General features: G+C 33.6%; 6 protein-coding genes across 8 annotated transcripts in view; 2 read left to right on the top strand and 4 right to left on the bottom strand.

The window, feature by feature from the left end:
- LOC126744932 (serine proteinase stubble) overlaps positions 1–2,047 on the bottom strand; it is a 28,618-nt gene extending 26,571 nt beyond the window's left edge. The window contains exon 1 of the mRNA XM_050452528.1: positions 2,029–2,047. The gene's annotated coding sequence lies outside the window, so the exon portion shown is untranslated. The remainder of the gene's footprint in view (positions 1–2,028) is intronic.
- A 140-nt stretch (positions 2,048–2,187) lies between these two features.
- On the top strand, positions 2,188–9,767 carry LOC126744929 (glutamate receptor ionotropic, kainate 2-like). The gene is made up of 14 exons (XM_050452522.1): positions 2,188–2,371; positions 3,481–3,774; positions 3,828–4,035; positions 4,084–4,282; positions 4,341–4,467; positions 4,530–4,657; positions 4,753–4,971; positions 5,024–5,224; positions 7,289–7,373; positions 7,467–7,743; positions 7,915–8,122; positions 8,615–8,840; positions 8,923–9,038; positions 9,094–9,767. Exons 1-14 carry the CDS (start codon positions 2,305–2,307, stop codon positions 9,487–9,489), a joined length of 2,751 nt encoding a protein of 916 aa, XP_050308479.1. The 5' UTR covers positions 2,188–2,304; the 3' UTR covers positions 9,490–9,767.
- LOC126744933 (dynein regulatory complex subunit 5-like) lies at positions 5,617–7,184 on the bottom strand. Its single transcript, XM_050452533.1, has 2 exons — positions 6,671–7,184; positions 5,617–6,617 (listed from the first exon to the last, which is right to left on the bottom strand). Exons 1-2 carry the CDS (start codon positions 7,119–7,121, stop codon positions 5,659–5,661), a joined length of 1,410 nt encoding a protein of 469 aa, XP_050308490.1. The 5' UTR covers positions 7,122–7,184; the 3' UTR covers positions 5,617–5,658.
- Positions 9,654–13,960, bottom strand: LOC126744930 (tyrosine-protein kinase receptor torso-like). 3 transcript variants are annotated; one of them, XM_050452524.1, is made up of 14 exons: positions 13,689–13,960; positions 13,145–13,202; positions 12,887–13,049; positions 12,594–12,822; positions 12,326–12,414; positions 12,101–12,266; positions 11,865–12,052; positions 11,435–11,686; positions 11,163–11,376; positions 10,912–11,113; positions 10,655–10,811; positions 10,441–10,585; positions 10,149–10,356; positions 9,654–9,954 (listed from the first exon to the last, which is right to left on the bottom strand). In XM_050452524.1, exons 3-14 carry the CDS (start codon positions 13,004–13,006, stop codon positions 9,756–9,758), a joined length of 2,169 nt encoding a protein of 722 aa, XP_050308481.1. In that variant the 5' UTR covers positions 13,007–13,049; positions 13,145–13,202; positions 13,689–13,960; the 3' UTR covers positions 9,654–9,755. The 3 variants fall into 3 exon arrangements, with proteins under 3 accessions (XP_050308481.1, XP_050308482.1, XP_050308480.1); XM_050452525.1 differs by having other exon boundaries at positions 12,887–13,041; XM_050452523.1 differs by having other exon boundaries at positions 12,887–13,041; positions 13,145–13,960.
- Positions 13,961–14,217: 257 nt separating this feature from the next.
- Positions 14,218–18,288, top strand: LOC126744936 (endoplasmic reticulum resident protein 29). Its single transcript, XM_050452536.1, has 3 exons — positions 14,218–14,597; positions 14,837–15,098; positions 17,733–18,288. Exons 1-3 carry the CDS (start codon positions 14,302–14,304, stop codon positions 17,922–17,924), a joined length of 750 nt encoding a protein of 249 aa, XP_050308493.1. The 5' UTR covers positions 14,218–14,301; the 3' UTR covers positions 17,925–18,288.
- On the bottom strand, positions 15,466–17,359 carry LOC126744935 (quinone oxidoreductase-like protein 2). The gene is made up of 2 exons (XM_050452535.1): positions 16,687–17,359; positions 15,466–16,054 (listed from the first exon to the last, which is right to left on the bottom strand). Exons 1-2 carry the CDS (start codon positions 17,222–17,224, stop codon positions 15,546–15,548), a joined length of 1,047 nt encoding a protein of 348 aa, XP_050308492.1. The 5' UTR covers positions 17,225–17,359; the 3' UTR covers positions 15,466–15,545.
- Positions 18,289–19,286: the final 998 nt, after the last annotated feature.

Raw genomic sequence — 19,286 nt, 5'->3', positions numbered from 1 at the left:
GTAAAGTGTCAGAACTATCCAAGATTTTCAGCGTTCTTGTTTTTTATTTACCAGTTAGTTAAAATATGTTAATTTTAGAGGCAATCTAAGCGGACATATTTTATCAAAATAATATTACATATATAAAAAGTGATCTGAATCATAAAAGGTGCTAAAAAGAAAGCAAAATTCTTACGATTCCCATTAGCGGATTAATCATAAGTTTACCCACATATTTCTCGAAGCAGATGAATGATTAAACTGGAGAAACCGTGCGTAAGCGATTCGAAGTATTGGTATAAATGAAGACAAAATGAAACAATGGCGTATTAAAAACTTGAGCACTCAGACAATTGGGTCAAGATTCGTCTTGATGAATGATTTTGGCATTTACTAATGGCTTATTATAAAAAGTATATTATTTTCAAAATGAATCTTGACAAAAAAGATGTCGATGTTATGAGTACCCTGATCATCAATAGTAGGTATCGTAATTGGGTTGGATTGGATTGGGAGTTTCCAGTTGTCATATTAAAATATCTAGGCTTTTGAGAAAATGCATGATATCTTATTAGGGAGCACTTATGTTTCATTAAGAAAAAAAAAACCAAGCGAAAATAAATGAGTATCAGTCACACCCCGGTGATTTTATAATTCGAAATAATTTATAACAATTAAGTTCTTAATTGGTTGCAACCACTTTCAATAAGATCTCTAAAGCTGGCAATAAAAAAGGCCGAGATAACGATCTGTAAATGTTTTAACCATAAATTACGTAGAAGAGACTATCGCGGTTGTTTGTGGAAGTGGAGCGGCGAAATTGCTACAAAAAGTCACCATCACCAACAATGGAATTAATCTGACCCAACAAATGACGCACACATAAAAAATAATTAAAAATGTTTTTGTTTCTGGGTTAATATTTTGTTGATTCTCGGAAATTTTATATTAGTTAGTGCTGGATATGTCCACAGTGAGTGGCGAGATTTTATTACTTTCGTCTTCTAAAACAAGCTCATTTATTTCCTTAGTACTGCATTATTGTTTATTTCTGTGAGAAGAATATTACAGATGTTCATTATTATTCGACTTATGGGGTTAAGTGGGTGGAGAATACGCCCCTCTTTATACAAAGATTTATATTCATCAAAAGCCTTTTGTACCACACGGATTATCGACCAAACAATAAATGTTAACTGTAATTTTTGGACCTAAATTTGAAAACAATGGCGCATGATTTTATAAAACTTTTTTGTAAACTTAATGACGAATATATAATATATGGGACAATACATGAGGAGCGGTTATCGTAACGCCTTGATAAAATAAAGCATGCATAAAAAGTTCTCCTCTGGTGGATTATTTGCTCATCTCAAGGTTCTAGAAACTATTGTATGCATACTGATTTTAAAGCGAAATCTGCTCTACACAGGAGTCAAATCTAATATCAAGAGTACTATTTTTATAGCAAAGAAATTGATTGATCTAAATTTTGGACCCAAACCTCTCATATATTAAGAAAAAAACAGATATAACGTATCTTTTAATGTACGTTTTAAAATAATGAAGACGATTACAACCATAAGTACTGATTTATAACTTTACCCTTATTAATTACCAAGTAGGTTGTCGCTTTTTAGTAAGTAGGTCAAGCAAAAAAATTAAAAAAAAAGGTGTCGGCAAGCGTTGTTAGTACAGCCATAAGGCAGCATACCCAAAGAACTGTTTAATGAGTAAAAGCCGGCCAGTCGCGGTGACTTAACATTAACATTTTTCTTTTACGGGCAGAAAAGGTGATAAATAATGCAGTTCGGAATTAAAGAATCGTCGGCCATTGAGATTTCTTTTATCTTCACCTCTTAGTTTCGCTTCAAGTATGCTATTACTGGCTGTAAATCAACATGGAGGTCACATTATGGGCACTAACTTTTTACTGCCTCTCCGATTTGGTCTTCTGATACGCGTAATCGATTTTACGTTAAGAGTATTTACTGTTTTGGATTTAAAAAAAAAAATTGACTTAATAATAATCAGCTTTCTCATGATTACCTCCACACTCGTAACAAAATGAAATTACTTCTTTATCAAAAACGGTACTGCATTGTTTAAAATTTTCACATTAAAAATGTGATTTTCATTTACCATCAAAATGAAAGCGCAAATAGCCTGGATGTTTATATTTAGCAGCCTCTATTTTTGTCGAAGAGAGTTCCAAAATCGTGTCCTATGCGGCAGTCTTATTTCGTTTATTTGAGTTTAAATTTACGTGCTAAATCAATGTTTATAAACGTTTAAATAATAGATTTTTCAACTGATGTAGTTAAAATGTTTTGGGTGTTACTAGTTTATTATGTTTTACTTGGTGAAGTTAGAGCAACAGGATTTACTATAGGTAATAAATACTTGATTGAATGAGGTTTTATGCAACAGTAATCGTGTTAAATAATGTGATAAATATCCATTTATAGAAGAATTTCAGGATGAATTTAATTGATGATTTTACCATGCAGAGGAACCACAGTTCCAATTTTCGAATTTTTATTTTTAAAGGTATATTTTATAGCCATCACTTGCTAATTCAATTTTTAGAGATTCTGCCATTGAACTTGACACTTTTAATTGATTCCTCTGAAAAGTCAATTATACAGTGCTTTAATTTCAGAACAATCCACCCTTAATAACTTTCTAAAAAAAAAAAAAACACGTCAAACTAGATATACAGGGGGACGTTTAATTATGCATTTACTGAAGTTCTGTCAATCACCTCCTCACCTCCAGCTAACCTCACTTTAATATGTCAAATGGGAACCCCCATCGTGTGATACATCATAGTAAGGAGCGTAAAATTCTCTATTCAACGGTACCAAAAAAATAAAATTGATTGACCAAGAAGCAATTAAAGTGTAAATCGGTAGGGTAGAAAAACAAATTTAATTAGTTTAACAAATTTATTTTATTAAATGTTCAAAATACGCGCCGTTATTAGCAAGATAATAAAAAAGCCTATTTTCAAACTCCTTACGAACATTGGCAAGGGTCTGCCCGCTAATTTCTCTACATTCTTGAAATATTCTATTTTTTAAATTCTCAATACTCTCAGGTGGGGTTTTATAAACTTTGCTTTTTAAGTAGCCCCAAAGAAAAAAGTCTAGTGGGGTTAGGTCCGGAGACCGCGCAGGCCATTCGATTGCACCACGCAATTCACTTTTCTCGAAAATTTTCATCAAGCCACTCTCGAACTACCAAAGTGTAGTGCGCGGGTGCTGCATCCTGTTGAAAATGTATATTATTTTCATTCAATAATATAGCTCCATGTTATTATGTCCATTGGATAAACGGTACTATCTGACTTCTAAATCTCGTAATCACTATCATTACTTCCTTTAGATCCAATTATATTCGATACTAAATAAAATATTAATGTTTAACTTATAAACGTCATAACCAAAGAATGAGTTTAATTCTAAATTGCACATTTTATCTCTGATTTCCTTAACCTAGGTGCCGTATTTGAAGAGACTGAGAACGAACATAACCAAAAAGCCTTCGAAGTGGCCATCGCTGTCGCGAACTCAAATAAAAAAGAGGATGCACACTTGGTGGGACTCACTGCTACTCTTCCTCCGCAGGAACCATTTCCGGCAATAAGAACCACATGCGAAATGATAAATGGACAAATTGTGGGTCTTTTTGGGCCAAAGTCCATTAGCAACATTAATGCGGCCCAGTCGGTGTGTGATGGAAAAGAGATAACTCATATATTGACCAAATGGATGTATTATCCCTTGCCTCCAGGTATTAAAGCATTTCTAGAACACTGAAATTTACTTAGAGGCATTTGCTTAAAGGTACCGCAATCAATTTTTACCCTTATGCTCCATTACTTACGAAAGCTTATTGGGACATCATCCAAGAGTGGCAATGGAAAACATTTACGGTCCTCTATGAAGATGATGAAAGTTTGTTGAGGTTATCTGATCTAATCTTACTGGCAAAAGATCAGGGATTGGTAGTCACAGTGGAACAACTGGATAGAGATAGAATAGGGGTTTACAGGTAAGTAAAACTTAAATTTTCTATATTGGTATGACCTTTTTTTCTCAGAGATACACTTAAGAAGGTATGGAAAACCAAACAGAGGTTCTTGGTGATTGATTGTCATATAAATCACCTGATTAATATTCTGACGCAATGCCAGCAGGTTGGATTAATGACAAGCGATTACAGTTACTTTTTGACCAATCTGGATGCACATACCAAAGATCTTTCGCCTTTTCAGTGGAGTCAGACAAATATCACTGGCGTAAGCAAAGACTGTCTGTATAAACCATTAATAATTGTATATAATATCTTTTCTATAGATTCGTCTTATTAATCCAAACTTGCCATACGTGCAAGATATCAGTTCGAAGATCTTCGAAGCTGATCCGACAGAAGAAGGAGTCGAAATCTCTTCAAAACTAGAAACGGAAACGGCTCTCTTGTTTGGTAATATTGTATCAAAGTTAACCTTAATGCAAATTATAACTGAATGTTATTTATTGCTTTAGATGCAGTTCAAATGTTTTCTCAGACACTCTCTACCATATCCAATCAAGTTAAGGCACCGGAGTTATTGGATTGTGATGGCGATAACAGCTGGACTAATGGATATTCCCTAGTTAATTTAATCAAAACGGTATGCAAGCATTATATACAAGAAATAGAACAGAAAAAGCTCGTATATGGTAAAATCAAATTGTAAAATAAAAATTTCATATATTTTTAATGCAGTCATCCTACAAAGGACTAACAGGTCATATAGAATTTAATAACGAAGGATACCGGAGCGTATTCGGATTACAAGTCTACGAACTTCGAGAGGGTGGAATAATCAATGTGGCCACTTATAATTCTTCTACAGGACTAAACGTGACGAGAGTTCATCAACCCTCTAAGGAATTTGATCCATTTAGTTTAAGAAATAAGACTTTTACAGTCATTATATCACTGGTAAGACATTTAAAGTCAATAGAATAATTATAAATAATCAATTTACTTCTAGACTGAACCGTATGGGATGCTGAAAGATTCTTCTGAGAGTCTGGTGGGAAACGACCGGTACGAAGGGTTTGCCATCGACTTAATTCATGAACTATCGCTGCTAGAGGGATTTAATTATACTTTTATTGTACAAGCTGATAAAGCAAATGGAAAGAAAGTGAATGGTAAATGGACTGGCATGATTGGAGCTGTTATAGACGGGGTAAGTTTACTTACACTAATTCACTCTTCTTTCTAATAAACAAGATGGACAGATTGTATATTCAGAGTTAATCTTTAAAGCTCAAGAAATATTGCTAATGGGAATCAATGACGCTATTTTTAACACAAGTGCAAGTTTACTGAAAAAAGTGAACTTTTTTATCCCCCATCTGAGTTCCATAAGTCATTGACCATCACAATGATATCGTCTATCCCATTTCTAAAATTTATAAATACTGAAAAGTACAATTTTATAATGATCAAGAATGTTTCTGAAAGATGATGATGCAGTAAAAGTAGAAAAAGTAGACTTTTTACCCCTTTTTGAGTATATAAATCGATCAGAGTCCCATAAATCTTTGACAATCGTAATGAAATTATCACTCCCGTCTGTAGAGTGCATAGTTACGTAAGAAAAATTTAATTTCATAAAGATTATATTGACAGTGGAAACTCAAAATTATTCTCCTCGACCTCAATTTCAGCTTCATCGTTCTCCAATCGATTAATCTTAGCCTCGAGCTGAGCAGCTTTCCTGTTCCGTAATAAAAACTCGTCAATTTGTTCTTTTTGACTCTGATTTATATCGATTTCCCTGCAATCTATCCACTCTATGCAAGTATTTAAACTGACCGCTTCTACCAAATAATCTCCACATTCTTCCCCAAAATAATTCGAGCTAATATCGAGTTTCTTAAGTGTGTCATTGAGTTTTAACATTTGGCATACTTTAAGAGGTGTATCTTCTTCAAACATACACGCGGCCATCGATATTCTCTTTGGAGTACCTGAACGCACTAGACATCTCATAATCCCCATGGCTCCTTCAGTTTTTAAGGGATTTAGTCTCAGGTTAAGGTCGTTGAGGTATCCACATTTGCCTTGCAGTATTCCAAATCCCAAAGCCTCCGCACCAATTTTCCCTATTTTATTATCAGTCAGATTTAACACTTTAAGATTGGTACCTTCTTTCAAAAGATAACCTATACACATCGCTCCAGTATCACCAATCTGACAGTGAGATAAATCTAAAACTTCGACCGTAAAGCATTTCACCAAAGTCCTTATCAAGATCTGACAATGCTTAAAATCCAAATTGCTTCGATGGATCCTTAAAATTTTCAAACTTTGCAGTTCCAAAATCGCTTTGCTTAACTTTTGTACGTCTGCATGAGACACTTCGAACATATCCCACGTGAAATCCTCCCCGACGTTTTTCATGCCAAACGTTATGTCCAGCTCTTGGATGTTTTGGAGTTTCTTGAAAATCGGGATCATGTTGAGGTGTTCTATCGGCCAGACTTCGGGAATGTCCTCACGGGCCATCGTTAGCGGTGGTTTCCAAGTCTGGAGTTGTTCTATATATAGTCTGGTGACGTACGGGTTGCACAAATCTAGAAAACCGCTAAAATAATTGAAGAAAAAAAGTAGCGTTTAGTGTTCTTGCCTAAAATCTCTCCGAAAGATTCCTCATCATTGTACTGCGGCTCGCCCTCCTCAATCAACTTCTGGCAGTGTCTTTCCAAGTAAATGCCTTTCCAAGTCCAATTTGGCAACTTTTTCCTCCAACAAAATCGAAACACTTTCTTAAACCGCTTCTCCCAATAATATTCATCGAAAATAACCGGAATAGCAAACTCCAATGGTAGGTCAAGAGCGAGTTCGTCTAATAGTAGCACCCAATCATGTCCAGGCAATTCATCGATAAGCGGCTTTTCTTGGAAATATTTTGCAATAGTTGAGATGCAAAATTCTTCTAGTGAAGGACATTGATCTTTGTCCCACTCAAAGTTTTCTGCGATGACTTTTCTCAGCTGCTCGCTGAGGAGCTCTTTAGTTTGAGCGGATGGTTTATAAGCCTCAAGGGTGTTTTTGTTTATTGTATATGGTATCTTCATTTTTAATACAAATTAAGAAGAAATAGAAACTGTCATTTAGATGCCATAAGGTTATTAAACAAAGCGTGTTCTCAAATGATATGCACCTTGTAGCATACGTAAGATATTCTGTATAATATGTTATAACCTGCAACAACAAGTCTAAGATGTAAAGTAAATAATTTTAGGTTGCTGATTTGGCCATAACAGATTTAACGATTACCTTAGAACGAGAGAAAGATGTTGATTTTACCTCGCCATTTATGAACTTGGGTAAGAATTTGATCCAGTAGTATATTGGAACAATTTTTCTTCACCTCGTTATGAGGTAGTGCTGTAGTTAACTACTAATTTAATGCTTTTTAGGCATCAGTATCTTATTTCAAAAGCCAAAAAAAGCCCCTCCGAGCTTCTTCTCTTTCGCCCAACCATTCGCCATCGATACTTGGATAGCGTTGGCCGTGGCATTTATTGTAGTTTCCTTATCGTTTTTCCTATTGGGAAGAATATGTCCGGATGAATGGAATAATCCTTATCCATGTGTGGAAGAGCCAGAGTTTCTTATCAATCAGTTTACTATGTCGAACTCCGTATGGTTCGCCACCGGCGCTATGTTACAACAAGGCTCTGAGATTGCACCAATGTAAGTAAGTAAATGGGGTAGAGTAAATGATACACGTTTGTAAAATTCTCTCTTTTTATTCATGAAAAATGTCCACAAATTAATCATTTATAAAAAAATGATCATTTTACACACTTGTTACATAAATAACTATTTTTACCTGCAAAAAAATTAACAACTCCCTTATTTTAGAGCCATACCAACCAGATTAGTGTCAGGTGTCTGGTGGTTTTTCGTCCTCATAATGGTATCATCCTACACGGCTAATTTGGCTTCTTTCCTAGTAACGGAAAATAATATCGAACTCTTTACCGATGTCAAGTCTTTAGTTGAAAATGCTGAAAAGTACGAGATAAGATACGGGTCGAAGTTAGAAGGTGCCACATACGATTTTTTTGAAGTAAGTTTTTGAATAGCACGTCCCCTTCTAATGTTCACGAAACTGTTTTTAATGATTTTTCCATAATAATGACTGGGATATGCAGGGTCCTCCATAAATAATGGGCAATTATTGAATAGCAGATTCCTTTAAGAAAATGGGTTTAAGTTGCTTTTCCTAGTTCGAGAGTCAAATATAATCAAGATAGAGGGTGTTAAGGTTAATGTATATTTTTCTCATTTTAACTCTTTTTATGTATTATTATTAACCATTTTTTTAAGAATCTGTTGGTAAATTATTTACCATTATTTATGGACACCCTGTATATTTTTATGAAAAATATATAAGGCCAGTGCAACGATATATTAGAATGGTCACCCATCAAAACACCAACATTTTACTTCTCAAACAATGTAAATAGTAGGTGGATGACATTGTTTGGCAGGTGGAATGCTGGTGTTTTGACGGGTGACCATTCTAATATATCGTTGCACTGGACTTCATCTTCTCCAGAAAAGTGTAGGAAATGAGCTATACCAAACAATAGCCAAACACATGGCTGAACATAAAGAAGATATGCCATCAGATAATGAAAAGGGGGTAGAGATGGCGGAGAAATATAAATATGCCTTTTTTATGGAATCTACCTCTATCGAGTATACCACCCAGAGACATTGTAATCTGACTAGAGTGGGAGACCAGCTAGATGAGAAGGACTATGGAATTGCTTTAAAAAAAGGTAAAAAAACAATTGATGATTAGCAACAAATAAAGCATTTATAAAGTTCTGATAGAAAAACGAATGTTTTTTCTATTAACAGATTCTCAATACCGGAAACCACTTAGCACTGCAATACTTAAACTTCAATCCTCAGGGGTCATTGAAAAAATACGAAAAAAGTGGTGGGAAGAACGAAAAGGTGGCGGTCAATGCAAAGTAAGTTCATCAATTAAATCGAGATACCCGATACATTAATACAATTGGCTTATAGGGTGGCGGTAGTGATACAGAAGCTACTCCGCTGGACCTCCAAAACGTCGAGGGTATCTTCTACGTAACAATCTTCGGAACGATTCTGGGCGTGGTCCTGGTTCTGTTCGAATATGTCTTCTACATCGCCAGGGTGGCTAAAAAGGCCAAGATCGGCTTCAAAGAAGCCCTCAAGGAAGAAATCAAATTCTTCTTAAAGTTCGGAAGTAACGTCAAGCCGGTGCTCGAGGGGTCAGAGGAAGACGAGAAGTCCGAACATACCCAACCCAAGTCAGGCAGCGAAAGGTCCAAGTCAAAATCGGAAAAGTCAAGAAATACGACTAATGGAGACATGCTGAGACCATACGGATTTGTTGTATCCACTCCTTCTCTTGATCGACTTACAGAAACTCCATAATAAATTCGTGATTTGTTAAAATTAGTTGGTTCTTCGATTGATTATCAAAATTTGTTAAAATACACCACACAATAGTCCAGGAACACATTATCAAAAAAAATTTATCTTCAGTCTAATTTTTACAGATCTTATATATAATTGAAATTTCGGTGTTTTCAGTTTTTTAGTTTTAATTATTATAATTTTGATACAACAAATTACTGACTTACTCTCGAAGGATCAGTTTTAATTATCTTACTGTGCATCGTGTTATAATAAATAGAATATTATAAAACATTTTTATAATGTTTATCAACAATATTATCCTCCTTTTTAACGATAACGTCATTTCGATATTGGTTGGTACCATCGAATGAAACATATTGCATTTCAGATTCCAAAATCTTCTCAAATATTAATCTTAAATCTTTGAAACTGGGTCTTAGATTTGGTGATGCTTGCCAACAGAGACACATTACTTCGTATCTAAAAAATACAAAGAATCTTATGTAAGAAGTGAAACACATCATATCAAGTACATAAACTGTTTATAGTAGTTATCACACTAGTGAGTTGCTTATTTTATTGGGTCACACGCTCAAAAATTGAAAAGAAAAAGAAAATTAATTTTTTTATTCAGACTAGTGTGGAAATATTAATAAATTATTTATTATACTTACAGTTCATCGCTACAATTTGAAGGTTTTTCCATTCTATATCCGTCCTTTAAGGCTGCAACCAAGTTTTCCGGCTTAACTATGGGATAAGGATTACCACCGAGAGTAATTATTTCCCATAAAACTATTCCAAATGACCATACGTCACTTTCGGTGGTATAAATTTGGTGTGTAAGGGATTCAAGAGCCATCCATTTAAAGGGCAATTTACCTGGAATAAATTCTTACTTAAATATAAATATTCTACTAATTGATTTGAGACAAGAGTTTTCAACTTTAAAACCGAATTTATTACCTCCAGTAACTTTTCTATATATATCGTCCACGTATACATCCCTGCTAAGTCCAAAATCAGATATTTTCAAAATATTATCGTCCGTTATTAAAATGTTTCTTGCGGCTAAGTCGCGATGGACTATTTTCAAATTGGACAGAAACTCCTAAAATAAAGACCGATAAAGACGTAAATTATTCCAATGTTAATATTAAGGGTGTCTAAAAATTCTTACCATTCCTACTGTAATTTGTCTAGCAAATGACAGTAAATCTTTTGGCTGCAAACATCCATTTCCGCCAACTTCTATGTTATTATAATTTATGTTGAAAACTTGCATACTATCTTTAGGTAGAATATTTTTGTATTGGGTTTGTATTAGTAGTTCTTGCCTAAAAAATATTTATCTTTTTTTTGGTGTTTAAAAATTATAACAAATAGAGAAAAAAAGAACATTTGTGAAAATGGAAAATTTGTATTATTAATACTTACCTGTTGACAATACTTTTACCAATATCCCTTAAGAAACTCAAAAGATCTCCTTTGGAACAATATTCCACCAACATCAAAGGATTATTCACTCGGTTTTTGGTGACTATTCCAATCAAATAAACAATATGAGCATGTTTTGGAACCGACTTCATAATTTCTATTTCTGCATAAAATTGAGCTATTTGTTCCGAAGTAGGCCTCGCTAAATTGTTTACATTATATTCACTAAAAATTAACATTTTCATTTTTACCCTTTAAAGTTTTCACAGCTACTGGGATTCTGACACTATCGGCTTCCGAATGATAAAATCCTTTTTGTACGAGACCAAATGCCCCACTTCCAATTATTTTATCGACAATCAACTTGGATTCTATTAACTCCCATTTGGATTTATCCTCCTCATTGTTTTTGTCTGATTCCTCCCATATTTTGTCGTTAGTAGAAGTGTCGGAATTATCTTGTTTCTGCATTAGCAATTTTTTCAATTTTCTGAATGAAATTATTTAATGAAAGCTAATTTACCGTTTTGATAGAAGAACATTTAAAAAAGATCCTGTTGAATTTAATCAACATAAACAACATTAAGGAAGACAGGCTTACTATAACAAAAATCCAAATCCATTTTACTTTATCGGTAATAATGGGCTGTACATTTGCAGTTTTTTCACTGCACTTTTTCCAAACTGGTTTACTATTTCCAACTTTCGAATGTGCAATTATTTGGATCAAGCATTCTGTTGCCTTGACGTCTTCAAAAGTGTAAGCGTTATCTTTCTGCAAAAAGAAAATAACATAATGAGACTGGGATACTTTTTTTAGACATTTTCATCTTTCATTCATTTAATACGTTTCCAACGTGGTACATTTTACGACTAAGAATAATGAAAAAGTTGAATATAGGGATAGGTTTTTTTCTAAATTTCAATAACAGAAAAAAATAAAAAGTACTTACCCCGGAACAGTTCTCATGCTTAGTGAAATAACCTCCCTCTTGATCGGGCAAAATATAAGTTAGCAAATAGTAATCTGGTAGTAATCTTGGCTTGGCCCAGCTTACTTTTAAATCAGATGAGTAATTTCTACCAGTACTATTGCTGCTCTCAATCTCGGTTAGTGTTAAGTTCTCAGGTGGATCCGGTACTACAATCCAATTTCTAGAAAATCAACTAAAATCTAATCTTTACTTACCACAAACAGTCAAGTTTCGAAGTGTTTCAGAACAAGTGGGTATCCTAATATACAAAAATTCCTTGGAACTCTCCATTTGGTTTCTGTAAGGAGTGAAAGATGCGACAGACACCTCGTAAGTTTTATCGAAATCAAGATTTTTAAAAATATATTCGGTTTTCCGAGTCTAAAAGTTAAGAGATATACAATTTTATAGGTATATTTCCTGAAAACTATAATGTTTACCTTTTCCAAATTAACTTCTAGCACCGTCGTGTCGCCTCCCTCGTTTATATCTTTATATGAGAACACAATTTGGTAGTAACATGAGCGATCTATCAAAAAACAATGTGTGTTTATTTATTTGCTTTTGAAACGAGAGGTTTTCAAAAGCAATAGAAAATATTTTGGGTGTGCCGCAGAGCAGTGTTCATTTATTACTTGTGTCATAATTAAAAAATATGTTAAATTCAAAATTTTGAATAAAAAAAAATATTAGTTTAATCCTACTGACCTTCTCCCATTTTCCATTTCACAGCTATTTCATTTTTCATATCCCCCACATATTTTAGAGAATACGTTAAATTTTTCACAGCAGTTTTTCCTTCTTTAAAGCTGACTGTACGTTCTAGTATCTTTTTCGTCTTAAATATGGTTTTTGAAGCCGAGGATATACCAAATAATTGAAAATCATATGTTTGATTTTGTGTTAAGTTGTTAATAAGCATTTTATTGCAAGTCGTCTGAAATATATACATATATAAAGCTAAATAAATTTTGGGTTGAATATAGTCAAATAGGTAATACCTTTTTACTAAATAAATGATTTTTTAATTCAATGTTTTGGTACTTTAAAAAATAGTATGTGTCATTGTTCTTTATTCTGTTCCATGTAAAAACCATATAGTTGCTTTCTCTGCATAACATTGAAAATGCTAAGTTTTCATCTTGAGTTTTCAAATCTGAAATGCTAAATGCTTTTTTGGGTAACTGTAGTTAAGGGGGTCAAGTTGTAAATGCGGAAAATCTCAGCAAGTTAATTAGTCAAAAATAGTACCCACTTACCACTGTTTTTAAGGCAATTCCCTATATTAGAACATAGCGGTGTCTCGCATCTTTTTGTCTAAAAATTATCACAAAAATTTGAACATCTTTGCACAAATTATTTTTTCAAATAGGCAGTTTACTAATTATTAAGCAAACATTATAATAAATGTACTACCTACAGGGCTGTTTTGAAAACAATTAAAACAGGATTTGGCAAGTCCTGAGCCATATTCTTGAATTAAATTTAGGCACTGTAGGACTATAATTATGACAACAAAATACTGAAATTTCATGTTAAAAAGTTTTAAAAAAGCTTCACTAAATCAGCACATCTTAAAATAGACTGAAAAGGTAGAAATAAAAATGTTTGAACTCGATTATTGGCTCATAAATATTTAACCCTCTGTATAAAGATGAGATGGAATTACCATATGAAACCATCAGGGTCGTATAGAATTATTTGATTTATTTATCGATTTTTATTTTTCATGATATGATTACAAAAATACTGACATATATCGAATATATAAAATACAATACAAATACATATAAAATGCAATACCTAGGTATATAATATTGGTCAGATACCTAAATTTGTGTCAATTTCATTTTTCTTTTGAAATTTTTCTAATGGAGTAATTTATGAGATATTTAGTTAATATTACTGTTTAACTTTCAACTTCTTTAAATGCTCCCTTTTAATTATTTATGGTTGAAAAAACCAGTTATTCCTCTATACGGATAAAACTCATTGCTTTTTCCACGAAGTAGGCAGGCAGTAAATTCTGTATTTTTTGGATCTCTAAATAATTTATAGGTATGTATGTAAGATATATGTGTATGTATGTAAGGCTCTAAAGGTAGAGTATATCTTATCTTGGTTCTTTTACAGTCTGTCTGGAATTTACAAATTGTTAATATTTGGTAATAATAAAGGTTTTAAGAGAAATGTTGGTCTGCCGAGTGGCAACATCGACTAGCCCAACCAAACCGACCAATTGCGAAACGCCGTGTGGGTTTTTAACGCGTTGACATCTGACGTGGACTGATGTCAATAAAACAGTTTGTTTATCAATTTTATCTTCCACAATAAATTAACAACCGGCATTCAATTTTCCACAGTTTTTTAATACCTTACAAGTAAGAAGGTTGCTCATATTAAACCAGGTGCCAAAATGTCTACTACAACTGTTCATTATTTGTTAAGTTTTATTCTATGTTCCACATATTATTTATTGCCAGTAAGAGGTTCTGTAAAAGGAGCCGTTCCTTTAGATGAATTCACTTTCGATAGAATCATTTCCAAATTTGATACGGTTTTAGTAAAGTTTGATGCTGTTTATCCATATGGGGAGGCACACGACGCTTTTAATAAAGTCACCGAAGAGTTAAAAACCTCGGATGATATTTTGTTGGCCGAGGTTGGCATTAAGGACTTTGGCGAACATGATAATCAGAAGCTAGGAGAGAGGTAAACTAATTCCCTTACTTAAATACTTTTCAAAACCTTCTCATTCAGTAATCTGAATAATATTGAACTTTCTTTAACAAAGTTTCATGGTTTATATTGTTTGCTCACTTTTATTTGTGTCAAAGTTTATGTTTGTAAAATCAATTTCTTTTTGTGGTACTTACACCTTCTTTCTTTTTCAATTTATGCTTTAACACTAGAATCTCCTAAATTCTATAAAGATGAATTTTTTTTAACAGATTTGGTATTATGAGCAAAAAAGACTGGCCAGCATTAAGATTGTTTGTCAAGGGTGAAGATGAACCATTTAGCATGAACAACAATCATGTATGGAACGTGGACGAAATTAAAAAATTTATTAAGGAACATAGTAATGTGTATTTGGGGTTGACTGGCTGTTCACAGTCTTTTGATCGGTTGGCTGGTGAATTTGCGGGAGCCATAGATAAAGAGGCTATTTTAAAATTGGCAGAGAAAACTGCCGAAGGACTGACAAATGAGGTAGGATTAGTAAAATGTTTCAATATTTTCTGCATCTAAGGTCATTTTGCAAGATTTTAAATATGTATAGTGTTATGTTTTTTCAGTCATTTCCTGCAATTAAATTTAATTTTTTCATTTCTTCTAGGCATTTGAAATATTTTTTTGTTTTATCACAAATTTTCTTAGGCCTTCCAAGAATTTGCCAATTTAAGTACTGAGATAATATGAAAAAGCCTAAAGTTGAATTAATTATTAGATATTAATTAAATGCCAGGATATAGGTAAAAAATTTGGAAACTACAAAGTTTATTTTAAAACAGTGGAAAATATTAATATACAAAAATGCATTTTCATAACTCTTGATACACAAATAAAACATGTTACCTTAATTTTTCCAACAATTTTTTTATTATTCTTATAGATAATTCTGATAAAGTCGTACAAACTAAACTTATAAATGAATACTTAGTCATCCATTTTGATCAAAATCTTTCCTGTACATTTTAAATGTTCAATAAACTTAAGTGCTTCATTAATCTTATCAAGTTGAAATTTGGCACTAATATGGGCCCCAATTAAACTCTCATTGGCCAACTCTAAAGTATCACTGACAACAGTCCTGTACAAATTCTTATTTTGTCTTCTGAGATGCTTTAAGCTTACAATACTGGAGAAACTGTGTGGTACTGGTGAAGGTATATTTTCATAAAAGAATGGGGCACAATAAAAAGTTTTTCCACCCACAGAGACACTTTGTCCGATGACTTTCATCATTGGGTCCCCAGCTGCATCATAAACAACTTTTGCCCCCTTATTTTTGGTTTCTTTCATAATTTCTTTGTTGAATTTGGGACTAAAGTGGACGGTGCGAAAGGCACCCCTATCTCTAAGCAGGTCACCTAGTTCTTCTCTTTCTACTACAGCAATCACTTCGGCTTTGTATATGTTTGCTGCCACATCTACAGCTGCTAGTCCTAAAACAGGAAATGGTTTTTTCAGGTTGGAGAAAATGCAAAAAAGTATGAGGGAAGATTATTTATTGGTTGAATTATATTTTTTATTATTGTTTTTTTAATTTCTGAAAGATAAATTTACAATTCTAATTTACATAAGAACTCAAACATATTCAATATTTTATAACTCTAGTAAAAATTTTTAATATGTTGTTACTTAGATCTTCTTTACCAAAACAAAATTCTTTACTTTATTTGCAAATAACTCAGAAATTCTTTAGATTATTAGGTAACTCATTATATGCCTTTGACACACACTGTCAATAATTGTGTTGCTCATTATTTATATATTAGTCCTACCATATAATACATGTAAATTAAATTGAGGTCTTGCATTGTAGCTGTGAATTTCATTTCAAAAACATTAAACTAGAATTACATTTTACTGAGTCCCCAAGGATTTTATAGGGTATATATTATTAATTTACATCATTTTCATTTCACTTCAATACCTATTCATTTGTAGCTTAAGTATTAAAAATTAACCACCTATAATATAAACCTAAATTGTTATTAATAGCTTCTACCAGATCTTATTTATTCAGAATTTCACTATTCATTTAAAATTAGAATAAAATGATTAACTTCCTCACCTAACCCAGCTGCAGCAGCTGTGATCACTACCTGGTCTTTTTCCTTTATATTTGACAACTTTGAAAAAGCATACAATGCTAAGGAATGTCCGTATGCTATCACTGCTGCATCTTTGGTAGTCACCTCGGCAGGAATCCTGAAAATGTCATCGATATCCAAAACGCACTGCTCAGCAAGACCACTAAACCGTTCCAGGTTCAATCCGACCACTTTCTCCCCTATTGAAATTTGATCCCCTCTGATATCTTTCCCTACTTCTAGAACTTCCCCCGAAAGCTCGTATCCTGGGGTGAATGGCAGTTCGCCAGTGCTCTGCTTAAATTTGTAATTGTCCACCGAGTTAACACTGCAATAATCAACTTGTACCCTAACTTGACTTGGACCTAATTTAGGTTGTTTAACTTCTTGGATTTCGAGAGGTTTTCCGTGTTCGGTTATTACGGCAGACTTATAAGTGCTCGCCAACCTTCTAGTTATAGTCGATCTATGAATGGCGTTAAATATTGGATTGATGATGGTTAGTTTGAAAATGTTCATTTTTATTGTTTTTTAATAAAGATTATTTGATTTTCATAATTTAATAGATAAAATAATTTAAGGATTAGATACCTAAATAAAATGTTTTTCAGGATGATAACATGAAACATAACCTCATTTGTCGAAATGTCACACTTGTCATAAAATAAACAGCCCGCGTTGCACCTAAAGATTTTTCGAGTAGGTTTCGATGAACGCGTAAAATACTTCTGTTATAATATAATTTTTACGGAGTGCTACTGAGCTTCGAGTCTTTTTCTATTATTATCCATTGGATATACACTGAAAATGCTAACTAATTGTAATTGTGTGGCATATCACCTTATTGCCTCAATAATATCTAATTTTATTTTTTGAGGAAGAAGAGGATTTGCGGATTGTTTCCTTTTGTCAAGTCATAGATATTTCATTTAGCAAGCTACTCACAGTGTTCGGAACACATTTCCGCTTATCCCATTCTTTCTCCGAGGTCTTCTTTATTTAGTCAAGAGATGAACTTTTATTTCAGAATGAGAAACGTACGGCTGCTATTTACATAAAATACATGAAGAAGGCCCTCGAGAAAGAAACGTTTGTAGAAGACGAAAAGAAACGTTTGAAAAAAATCATGGAGAGCAAAATAAAAGAGGAGAAAAAACAGGACTTGCAAGTGCGCTCTAACATCTTGTCCTCGTTTACTCCGCTTAAAACGGAACTCTGACACAACGTTTTTATAAAAAAGATTTTGTTTAGTATAGCGGTTATTAATTTTATCTTATTGGCGGGTTACGTTTTATATTTGCACGATCGGAAAGTAGCGGTGCAGATTAATATGGAAATCGGAGGAGGAGGTGGTGGTGGTGGTGAACTACATGAGGATTAAGACAATAATTCAATTAATGTTTTATAGCTTAGTCAGACAATCAAGGGAACTGTGTTTAATTCTTCATCAGTGTACTGATTAGTTTATGTGATATTTCTTTCATTCCATTCATTATAGTGTTTTTTATATATTAGATTTTAATCAAACCAACTTGAACAGTCTATAGAAAAAAAAATGTGTTAATAATAAAAGTCTCAATATATTTTTGTGTTTTTTATATCCCTGCAAAATACATTGGAAATGTACTGTGAGAAATACTCACTGGTAATTAAGGTAAGTAAAATAGCGTTTTTTTTCTATTCGTTAGTTTGGCAAAAATTGTAGGGTAGATAGGAGCTCCATAGGCGAGTATTTTGAGCATAGGAACCCATGTCCGAAAAAGCCCCCATTCAGAGATGGGGCTGTTTTAAAATTGGGCCCTTTGCGGCAGGTGGGTAGGCAACCCAACGTACACGAAAAGTTTTTTTTTACTTTTTCTATATACCATGTATAGTTTGTCAGATATTGAACTTTCTTTAATTAAAATGGGTGTAAATTGTTGTCGTGAAAGATATTCCATACCGTCCCGTGGCTGCAACTCACTTCGGAAGCGACCTGACGAATGCTCTTTTGGGGATTGTCGGCAATACGTGCCGTTACAGCATCTTCAAGTCCATCACGTGCTAGACGCAGTCGTCCTCGCTCCTGCTGTACCTAATTAACAGTCCCGTATAAACGACTTACAATAAATTTATACTTTGGCAATAAAAAAATACTTTTAAAGAACAAGACTTACTTGAAATGATCCCGTTTCCCGTAGTGTGCGGTCGACATTTACAAACACGCTGCGGTGTACCTGGTCACGCTGTGGAAATCGCTGATCGTACAAGCGCTGAGCCGCCAATGCATTGCTACCTGTAGCTCCATAAACTAGATGCACATCAGCAAGCTCGCGGAAAGTTAGCCGGTTCATCGTCTACTTTTTTTCATACAAACGTGCAAGAAACAGATTTTTTTTTCCTATTAGTCAGGTTGAAATTTCCGTCAAAAATGTATGGTTGTCATTGACAAAAAAAATACATGGTATTCAGAAAAAGCAAAAAAAAACTTTTCGTGTACGTTGGGCCGCAAAGGGTCCAATTTTAAAACAGCCCCATCTCCGAATGGGGGCTTTTCCGGACATGTTCCTATGCTCAAAATACTTGCCTATGGAGGTCCTGC

This window comes from Anthonomus grandis, chromosome 15 (genome assembly GCF_022605725.1).
Source record: "Anthonomus grandis grandis chromosome 15, icAntGran1.3, whole genome shotgun sequence".
NCBI lineage: Eukaryota > Metazoa > Arthropoda > Insecta > Coleoptera > Curculionidae > Anthonomus > Anthonomus grandis.
Note: the sequence above shows the minus strand (reverse complement) of the source record. Positions and strands in the feature narration are given on the sequence as shown.

What these genes read in the sequence shown, in the direction of transcription:
- LOC126744936 (XM_050452536.1), top strand. Translation starts at nt 14,302, where the DNA reads ATGTCTACTACAACTGTTCATTATTTGTTAAGTTTTATTCTATGTTCC. An exon ending in AATCAGAAGCTAGGAGAGAG is followed by an intron (nt 14,598 to 14,836) that starts GTAAACTAATTC and finishes TTTTTTTAACAG; the next exon opens with ATTTGGTATTATGAGCAAAA. An exon ending in CCGAAGGACTGACAAATGAG is followed by an intron (nt 15,099 to 17,732) that starts GTAGGATTAGTA and finishes CTTTTATTTCAG; the next exon opens with AATGAGAAACGTACGGCTGC.
- LOC126744930 (XM_050452523.1), bottom strand. Translation starts at nt 13,006, where the DNA reads ATGTTATGCAGAGAAAGCAACTATATGGTTTTTACATGGAACAGAATA. An exon ending in GGTAAAAGTATTGTCAACAG is followed by an intron (nt 10,812 to 10,911) that starts GTAAGTATTAAT and finishes AATATTTTTTAG; the next exon opens with GCAAGAACTACTAATACAAA. An exon ending in GACAAATTACAGTAGGAATG is followed by an intron (nt 10,586 to 10,654) that starts GTAAGAATTTTT and finishes TCTTTATTTTAG; the next exon opens with GAGTTTCTGTCCAATTTGAA.
- LOC126744933 (XM_050452533.1), bottom strand. Translation starts at nt 7,121, where the DNA reads ATGAAGATACCATATACAATAAACAAAAACACCCTTGAGGCTTATAAA. An exon ending in ATCTTTCGGAGAGATTTTAG is followed by an intron (nt 6,618 to 6,670) that starts GCAAGAACACTA and finishes GCGGTTTTCTAG; the next exon opens with ATTTGTGCAACCCGTACGTC.
- LOC126744929 (XM_050452522.1), top strand. Translation starts at nt 2,305, where the DNA reads ATGTTTTGGGTGTTACTAGTTTATTATGTTTTACTTGGTGAAGTTAGA. An exon ending in CTCGCCATTTATGAACTTGG is followed by an intron (nt 7,374 to 7,466) that starts GTAAGAATTTGA and finishes AATGCTTTTTAG; the next exon opens with GCATCAGTATCTTATTTCAA. An exon ending in AAGGTGGCGGTCAATGCAAA is followed by an intron (nt 9,039 to 9,093) that starts GTAAGTTCATCA and finishes ATTGGCTTATAG; the next exon opens with GGTGGCGGTAGTGATACAGA.
- LOC126744935 (XM_050452535.1), bottom strand. Translation starts at nt 17,224, where the DNA reads ATGAACATTTTCAAACTAACCATCATCAATCCAATATTTAACGCCATT. An exon ending in AGCTGCTGCAGCTGGGTTAG is followed by an intron (nt 16,055 to 16,686) that starts GTGAGGAAGTTA and finishes TTCCTGTTTTAG; the next exon opens with GACTAGCAGCTGTAGATGTG.